Raw genomic sequence first — 10014 nt, forward strand, 5'->3', positions numbered from 1 at the left:
GCTGCATTTCCTGCCTGAACTGCTATTAGAACAGTTTTCATCAGGAGGAGCCAGGGAGTTTTCCTGGGCACAGTGCCTCCCACTCCTTTTTCCTGCTTAGATCTTTATCATAAAGGTTGCTTTGTGCTGTTCTTATTCTTATTTTGAGACCAGGTCTCACTGTGGTTGGCCTTGATCTGAGGTTCTCCTGAGTGGTGGAGTTAAAGGCACAAACTACTGTACCCCGTTTCTTTGTTACTTATTGGTATACTGATAATTGGGTGTGGTAGAGCTAATGCCAGTACTCTAAAGGCAGAGACAGGAAGATCAAGAATCTGAGGCTACCCTGGGCTATGTAGTGAGTTCAAGGAAAACCTGTATACAACGCAGCATAAGGAAAAAGCCTGCCTCAAACAAACAACAGCACTTGGGAAGCTGAGATGGGATTGATAGGTGTTGGGTTGCTACATGGTGAGTTACAGGCCAGCCTGGGCTACATGACACGATGCTGTCTCAAAACATCAAAACAAAACATTTTAAGGAAGAGTTTAATTTTGCTCACTGTTCAGGAGCACAGACAATCACAGCAGAGATGTTACAGCGGCAAGAGCTCTTTAAGGCACTAGTCACTATGTATGTAGTCAGGAAGCATAGAGCACCCCCTCCAAATTATTATAATCAGGCATGATGGTACATGCCTTTGAGGCTAGCCAAATCTACAGTGTTCAAGACCAGCCAGGGTTGTACAGTGAGATCCTGTCTGAAAGATTATTTTGATTTTATTCCCATGTTTGCCCATGTGTACATGTGCAGGTCATCCAGTCCCTCAGAACTAGATGTACTGTTTGTCCTGCTTGTTACATGGGAGCTTGAATCCAAACTTGGGTTTTCATGATTTATCAAAAAGGACTATTAACCAGTGAGCCCCCCCACCTCCCCCCATTTAACATAACTCATGATTTAATCTGCTAGTATTTTCTTTATGTTTTATTTAGACTCAAACGTGAGATTTTGTTATGCTTTATGTGCAATACTTAGGGATCTGAATAAATCAGAGTGCCCTTTCTCTATGACCTCAGTGCCTTGACAGTTAGCTATGCTCTACAATAAAACATACTAGTTATCAGACCCTGGTCAATCTTTGACTTCCTTTTATGGTTTGATCGCAGAAGCAGAGGTTGACTGCTGCTATGTCAGGCCCTGCTCGAGTTACTAGGAGCACAGCAGTAGCTGTGTAGGAAGCCCAGCCACGGGGTTACAAACAACAGAATTAAGGGTTGGGGGAGACAGCAGCATGGATGAATTGCTTTTTCCAGTCAAGAATGGTTTCTGGGGTTCCTTTTATACAGATAAGAAAGCTGACCCCAGGACAACCAGGGACAGGGGTTGCCTGAGGAAAGCGCACCAGAGAGGTGATGGACCCTGTTTTGAATAAATATCAACAGTCAACTAAGGGAGAACAAAGTGACTTACCTGCCAAGACTCCAGCAGATAGACATTAGTTACTTATGTACAACTTAACCCATATCCATTGGAAGGATCCAGAGGACACACTCTTTTCAAAGGCTTTTGAAAAACAAAGATCATCACTGGAACGGAGAGATGGCTCAGCAGTTAGGAGCACTGGCTGCTCTTGCAGAAGACCTGGGTTCAGTTTCCAGTGCCTATTATGGTGTCTTCCAACTATAACTCCAGTTCCAGATCTAATACCCTTTTCTGGCCTCTGGGGACACCAGATACACACATGGTAAGCAGACAAACACTTGAAAAGAACAGTATCATCTTTAAAAGGCCCTAATGGCTGTTGTCAGGAATGGAAGTAAAAGATGTTCGCTATGAATGGCTTAAATTCAACCGAGGGATGGGGAACGGTAGAACAGTAGGAGATAAGGAAGTACACTTATTAAATTACAACAGTAAAGGTTTACTCCTTAGATCAGAAAGAGGGCTGGACACAAAGTTCAGAGTAAGAGCATTTGTTGGTCCTGCAGACCAGGCTTTGATTCCCAGCACCCACAGCCTGGTGCAAGACACCTACAACCCCAGGTCCAGGGGATCTGATACTCTTTCTCTTCCAACCTCTGAAGGCACCAAGCACACAGCACTGCACATATACAAATGCAGGCAAAACATTTAAAATGAATAAACCTAGTAAAACATTTTAAGTATCAGAAGTACTTTCAGGTACAGAGAATGAGAAAGAATCAACAATTCAAGAAATGTTATTCACTATGAAGATATGTAAATTAAGAATATGGCAAATGTAGGTTAAAATTATTTAAACAAGGTTGTATTAGTCAAGGTTCTCTAGAGTCACAGAATTTATAAACAGTCTCTGTATATCAAGTTCTTTATTGGTGACTTACAGTCTGTAGTCCAACTCCTTAACAATGGCCAGCAGCAGCTTCGGGGGGTGGGGGTAGGGTGGGGTGAAGGGGGAGGGAGCCTTCCTTGTTCCAATGTCCTTATGCAGGTCTCCAACTGAAGGTGTGTCCCAGATTAAAGGTGTGTGCCACCACACCTGGATCTGGGACTTGCTTGTCCCAGATGACCATGAGCTCAGTGATCTCCTTGCCTTAGTTTCCTAAGATTCTTAGCCTCTATGCCTCAAGATCAAAGGTGGGCCTCCTAATTCTGGATTATGGTTCATTCCAGATATAGTCAAGTTGACAACTAGAAATAGCCACTATAATGGTTTAAGATGAAAAACTTTCAGATTAAAATTGGAATTCCATGGACAGTAAAAATTTCTTTGTCAACACAAAGGTAGCAACAAGTAGAATGTGTGACATTTTGGAAGAAAGCTTCCCACAGATGGACAGTTGACTATTTCCTATCTGCACTTTCAGAAACTTTTGCTCAAAGTACAAATGTATATGGTGCCACCTCTAAAGAGGCAGGACACCTATCTAAATTGAAATATAACACATCTCTGCCTTTAAGGTTATTTCGATCTGTGGAATGGCTACAATGATGTAATAAAAGTCATGACTGGGGTAAGTACGGCCCAGTGGCAAAGCGCTCACCTACATACACAAGATGCACATGATATGGGTTCTATCTCTGCACTGTACAAGAGAAGACAAACAAAAACCACATACACAAAACAACAAAGAGCTTTATTGTATATCTGTTTGATTGTGTCCTGAAATTTCTAGTCAGGTAAAAATGATGGCATAATGATGTTTGAAGATGATTCAGTTATAATCTTAAAGCCTTTTACTTATCAAGAGCGAGGACAGAAACAATGAGAACTAGCTAAAAAAGGCAACACAGTCATGGCATATGACGTTCTATAGCTGTTGGTAGGGCTCGCATCGGTATGTAATGCAGCATTCTTAATGCCATGCAAACAGTTCTTTTCTCTGTCACGTCTCATCCTTGATGCTAGGAGTCTGGGAGAGACTGACTATGGGTGACACTTCTGGTCTTCAGCTGTGACTGTGCAATGTCAGCAAGTGCACTTTGGATCTTTTCCAGAAGCATGTCTCCCCGATAAACAACATCCTCCAGACATGTAGCAGCTTCATGATTTTCTTCTTCTAGCTTATATAAGCTAGCAGCCTTTGTAAGACATGAATGTTAATATATTCAGAGATGAAATAAACAGAAACTAAATACAAGTATTTATTTTAAAATCAGAATGCCTTTCCAGCCATTGTGGCAGGTATTTTATCAACTTAATTTTTTCTGTAAGACTTATTAGAAGACTAATTTTCAATGAGAATATATATGGTGTACACACATGCCCTGCTTGTATTGCTTGAAGACATCGTTTTATTCCGCATTCAGAATACCATTCTCCACTCACTCTTGGCTAGTTAAAGTTAGGCAGGAGTCTGCCAGAGATGAAGTGGCTCAATGCCAATACCACAGTGAGCACACCCGATCTTATCTTTTAAGACAAAACCGGACACCCTACAGCTCAATCTTCCAGAGGCTGTACTGGGTCATAGATAGCAAAACTGCCAAGTAAGCCTGAGGTTATAGCTCAGAGACAGTATTTGCCTAGTATGTGAGACTCTGGCTTTAACCACCCACCCACACAGAGAATGAAAAAACTCACAAAACCAAATAAAGCCCAAATACCTCCATTTAAAATATAATATTAAAGTGAGTACCCTAACGTCCTTTAATTCCTTTAATTCCAAGCTCTCTACTGCTAGTGGTTTTGTCAGAAGAGTTTTACCTGTAAAGCAGCAGTAGATTCTTCACTGGGTAAGGAGTCTATCAAAACATCAATATCTTTTGCTGTTCGTGCAATTAGTGCTGCAAAAAGCTGGGCATACTCTGAAGAAAAATATCAAGTTAAATGATCAGAATCTTACATTTTCATAAGTAGAAATTCTAAGATTAATAAAGTTAGAAAAGCTCAGCTAAGTTTTCTATATAATAATTTCAATTGTGAAAGTATAATTTTAGTATGTCAATACTATTTATATATTTAATATTACTTCAAATTGGGAACTAGCATAACATGTCATTTTATTTATTAAGACATTTTGGTACCTTGAGGAAAGTAATCTATAGATGAGATGCTTTTCTTATTAAGGTCATATAAGCAAAATTCAGCTTAACCCACACGTACTAGCTTTCCTCTAAGGAAGTAACACTCTTTACTGGACATGAATTATGAGGCTTATGAACTACACTGATAAAAGTCATTCCTGAGCCAGTGAGATAGCTTTGCAGACAAGGACATTTGCCACCAAGTCTAATGACCTACGTTTGATCCCCAGAACCCAAATAATGGGAGGAGAGAATTACTCCAGATCCTCTGACCTCTTTTGCATGCGTGCAATGGCAGGCACACCCACATAGACACCAAACAAACGAATGTAAAAAAGAAAAAAGAATCATTTATGGCAAAACTTCCAGTAATATACTCTAATCAAAGAAGCTATAAATTGAAGAAGAAACGTCAGTCACACTAAGCAGCTCTCACCTTCTGTAGGATTGGCCGGCTGGTCTTTATTAATTGCCGTTTGGATGTTACTGAAAGAGGCAGGAGGGCCGCACTGCTGCAATACACCAATGGCATTACAAAACTGATCTGCAAGCTTCCGCAAAGGAAAAGAAGTCAAGGTTACAAAAAATTGTCAATGTTAAGGATTTTATCAAAGATGGCAACAATCTCTTCATAATAATGATCTCTATGCAAGCTCATCAGACAAAGGAATATTCTTAGATAAAATGAGCCCGTTATTACTAACAATGGCAGACTGTGCAGCTAAAACACTCACTCTTCCAGGGATCTATTCACATCTAGTTTGGATTAGATGATTTAATCATAAAGAAACTTAAGTTTGGTATGTATCTAGGCAAAATTAAATTTGGTATTAATCTATTTTAAAGAATCAATATGTGGAAGCCAGGCTATGGTGTCGAACGCCTTTAATGCCAGCACCTGGGAGGCAGAGGCAGGCTGATCTCTGAGCTCAAGACCAGTCAGGGCTGTACCATATAAGAAAACCAGAGTCAGCTATAAATGATTTGTTTCAAGTGGCTCTGGAGACTTGAGCTCTCAAGAAAAGGCTGCAAACAATAAAATCAGATTTCCATCCCAGCAGATACTCAGACTGCAACAGAGAAACAGGTGCTGGATGGGTCAGAGCACGGGCTGCTTTTGCAGAGGACCTGGATTCAACTCCCAGAACCCACATAGCAGCTCACAACCATAACTGTAATCTCAGGGGACCTGATGTTCTCCAGAACCTACAGGCACTCACAAGGTATACATGCATACATGTAGCAAATAAACCCTCATTACACATTTAAAAAAGAAAGAAGAAAAAAAAAGCTCCTTCAAATTCTAACTCAACAAACAAATCCTAAGATACCAAAGTGGTTGAACTGGTAGACAACAAATTCAATTCTAATTGCAAAAATGACTGTTCCAAGAGTCTGTTCTTTCCTTCGGCAGTGTGGTTCCCAAGGCTCAAGATTAGGGTGTGAGATCTAGTGGCAAGTGTTTTCACTTACTGAGCTGAGCCACTTTGCCAGCCCCCTAAACCATTTTACATGCTAATTTCATTTATTTATATGTATGGATGTTTTGCCTGTGTGTATGTATGTGGACCATGAGCATTTAGTGCCTACAGAGGATCATCTGGGACTAGAGTTTCAGACGGTTGTGAGTGGAAGCTGGGAGTTAAACTCAGATTCTCTGAAAGAACAACCAAGCTCTTAACTGCTGAGCCATTTCTCCAGCCCCATGTCTAATTTTTAAAACCCAAACCACCAACAAACAAAAAATAGGGGTTAGGTAGATGTTATATAAACATAAGAACACAAATTTGGTTCCCCTGCACCCACAACAAAGACCCTAGGTTCTCACTAGTCAGCTAATCTAGCTGAAAACATGAGCTTTTGGGTCATCCTGCATCCTTGTCATTCATAAATAAATAAGATACCCTAGGATAACTCTGGCCTCTACATAAATGTACACAGGTTAAATGCACCTGCAGAAACCACACACACAGACACACACACACACAGAGTTCAGTTGGTTGTCTGCATAGCATACATGAATCCCTTAAACTGCAGGTGGTAGTACACACCTGTAATCCTGGAGGCAGGAGGATGAGAATTACAAGGGTACCCTCAGATACCGAGTTTGAGGACAACCTGAGCTACATGAGAACCAGTCTCAATCAGAGAAAAAACAAACACAAGTTTCCTTCCTTTTCTTTTTTTTAGTACTGAGATATATATGCCAAAACTTATTCCAAGCAAAATACATACTCCCCCTCCCCCAAGACAGGGTTTCTCTGTCTATCCCTGGCTGTCCTGGACTCACTCTGTAGACCAGGCTGACTTCAACTCAGACATCTTCCTGTGTCTGCCTCCCAAGTGCTGGGATTAAGAGTGTACATTACCACCACCTGGCTAAAAATAAGTACTTTTAAAAGGTGGTAGTTTGAGACTGAGTGAATCTGGCTGGCAAATATATCTACCAAGGCTAACAACAAGAAAGTAATGTACAAAGCACATGATTTCTTTCCTGTGAACAGAGCAGTTGCCAAGTATAAAGGAATAGAAAGAGGGTAAAGGATACAGTTCACTTGGTAGACAGATGCTCGACTAGCATACATGATGCTTGAATTAGCTCCTCAGCACTGAACAAAAATCTAGGAGTAACAGCATATTCATGTAACCCAATATTCACATGGAGGCAAGGAAGAGAAGCTCAAGGTCTCATCCTCAACTATATAAGAACGTTTGAAGCCAGTTTGTACTACATGAAAAAAATTGTAAGATATCAGAAATGCATTCAAGACTCAAGTTGTAACCTTGTTGTTTAAAATCCATTTGTTTTGTTGGGGCATGATGGATCCCAGTATGCAGAAGGCAGACTCAGAGGCAGTCAGATCTCTGACAGATTGAGGCCAGCCTGGACCATGTGGATGGTTCTATGCAAGCCAGAGTTACATAATAAGATTCTGTCTCAAAAGAATCGAAACTAAAACAAAACACTGCATTTAAGCAATTTTAGAATATAAATTCGCACCATTCAAAAGGAATCTCGGTTCTCACTAGTCCTAACCCCTGACACCTCATTTACTATCTCCAATCGGTAAACATTTCTATTGTTTTGCTATCATTATTTCAATGACAAAATTCTGAATTGTCATTGGAAAGATACCCTGGGTAGCTTTTTAGGTTGCAGTATTCTATTTAGCAGCACTGTCATGAGAGAAAAATACAAATGAAACATAGTGTATAGCTATGTGTTCTGTCCTGTAAATTCATTCAAGGTCCAGTTTACCTGCTCAAAAATATTTACTGAAAAACCAACCCCATGACAAGGACTGTATATAAATATTTAGAGATGAACATGACACAGCTTCTGTATTCACAGAGTTTCCATACTGCAGAGCAAACGTTAATATCGCTTTGTGCTCCAATCTACTTTAGCTGTAAATCCCTAGCCACATATGAGGTTGGTTTGCATCATCTAAAAGTCTCTTGAGTTTATGACATCTTTCTAAGCTCCTTGAATAGTTCTCTGTAAACACATTGCCTATAGACTCAGTAGGCATCCATATTAACTCAATTGTCAGGACACCTATGATGAGTCAAGACCATATAGTATCCTTACCATCCTAACTACAGGACCTACATGAATATGTATTTTTAGGAGATAAGCTCCTACACAGCATTATTAAGATCTGGAAAGCAAAAATTAAGCAAACAATTTAAAGGTTTGTAAAATTACAAAGAAGTATTTTCTTGAGAGAAGTTGGCAGGTAGCATAGAGACTCTTTCCAAAACAGAATGTACCTTGGTGAATTTATCAACATTTGAGAGAGAGCCCTAACTTTAAAATTTTATTTACACAGAGTAGACTAATTTTCCCACTAGGAGATTCACAATTTCCAAGTACACTCAAAGTGATGTATTACCAAGAAGCCAAGTTATAACATTCCTGTAAGAAAAACAATGTCCAGGGGGTTAGGCGTTAGGATTTTTTCAGCAGGCATACACTTCTGCAGGCACTTCTACGTCAAACTCAACCAGAAGGACACTAAGAGATTTTTAACTACCAAATGGACAACTGCTTCACTCTTAATGAAAATTAGCAGTATTTTTTAAATTCTTGATTCTTTGAGTCTGTGTGTCTCTACATAGCTCTGGCTGTACGTAAGACTAGAACTCACTTTGAGGTTGGCCTCAAACTCAGATTTGCCTACTTCTGCCTCCTGAGTAGTGTACAGGGTCACCATTTCAGGCTCAGTATTTTTTTTAGCTTCCCACTCATGTACATTTAGCAAGAATAACAGCCAGAGCTAGTTTTCGGGAGCTTTTGTTGTTGATTTTGATTCTCAAGATTTTGTTTTGTTTTTTTGTTTTTAACTGCCAACCTGGTCTCCACAGTGAGACCATCTCTAAACAAAACAAAAATCCCCCTTTTGTACATTCATTGTACAAAGTACCGTGAGCTTCATTTTTACTTGTAAGAGCTTCTCAGGGAAGATCCTAAAGCAGACTTAAATAAATACAAAGTAAGGAGAAAACAGGATCGAGGCTCCTCTGGAAGATGTTACTCTCCAACTATTGGTACCAGAGTGGCCAAGAGCCGAGTAGTCCCAAGGCAAGCTCACACCCTGGCCACTCATACAACAGCCTACACACACTTAACACGCTGTTGTGGTCTTTTATGTTTTGTTTTCTGAGATGGGATATCAAACTGGAGCTCAGGCTGGCCCTGAGCTCGCTGCAATCCTCCTGTCTCAGCCTCCTGAGTGCGATCACAGGAGGGATCCATTTGGCAAGCTGAAATTGAAACGTGACGGAGGGACATTCACAAAAGTACTTCGGCTCGTCCCGCCCCACACAGGAGGTTCCAGAAGCATCCCCGGGACTTGAGTACTCGCGTTCCGGGCTACCTGGCGGCGGATCTTGAGTCCCCTCAGGAGAGGCCGTCCGGTCCCCTCCTTATTAAAGGCCACCCGTTCCCCTCCTCAAGTTCCCACCTCAGGAGAGGCCCCGGGTCCCACCCCACACAAGAGAGACTGGCGGGTCGCGCCTCCTCTCAGGACAGACAGGCCGCCGGGTCGGGGGAGGGGACGCATCTAGATAGGCCCGTCTCCTCAGACCCCGCCCTGTGGCCGTCCGCGGTGACCTCAATCTGTTGCTCCCCGGAGGCCGAGCTTCGCCCCTTCCTCCTCTCTTCCCTTCAAGAAAGAAAGACTGGCGAGCAGACCAAATCCCTACCGAGTTCACAGCGTCTTGCAGCTGCGTGAGTCTATCCGCCATGTTCTCCGCGCACGCACGGGTGCGCAAAAGCTCCCCGGGCGCGCGCGATTGGGCAATTTATAACAGCTCTGAGCCAATCACAGGGCTCCCTCCCTGAGGGGGCGTGGTTAAGGGAACACGCTGCCGGGGAGGGGCGGAGCTAGCTGCGGCCTGTTGTGGTCAGGCTGGTGGGACAGGGTTAGGAGGGGGTCGAGTACTTGCAGAGCTGCCCCTAAGTCCGGAGACGCTGGACCGAACTGCAGAGGGACGGTGCTTCCTCCTGTCTCTCAGCTTTGT

At 42.0% G+C, this 10014-nt stretch overlaps 1 protein-coding gene across 1 annotated transcript; it reads right to left on the reverse strand.

The window, feature by feature from the left end:
• Positions 1-3077: 3077 nt before the first annotated feature.
• Positions 3078-9755, reverse strand: MED21 (mediator complex subunit 21). The gene is made up of 4 exons (XM_080915087.1): positions 9697-9755; positions 4925-5039; positions 4169-4269; positions 3078-3543 (listed from the first exon to the last, which is right to left on the reverse strand). Exons 1-4 carry the CDS (start codon positions 9736-9738, stop codon positions 3367-3369), a joined length of 435 nt encoding a protein of 144 aa, XP_080771213.1. The 5' UTR covers positions 9739-9755; the 3' UTR covers positions 3078-3366.
• Positions 9756-10014: the final 259 nt, after the last annotated feature.

The sequence above is a fragment of the Micromys minutus genome, assembly GCF_963924665.1.
Source record: "Micromys minutus genome assembly, chromosome: 3".
NCBI lineage: Eukaryota > Metazoa > Chordata > Mammalia > Rodentia > Muridae > Micromys > Micromys minutus.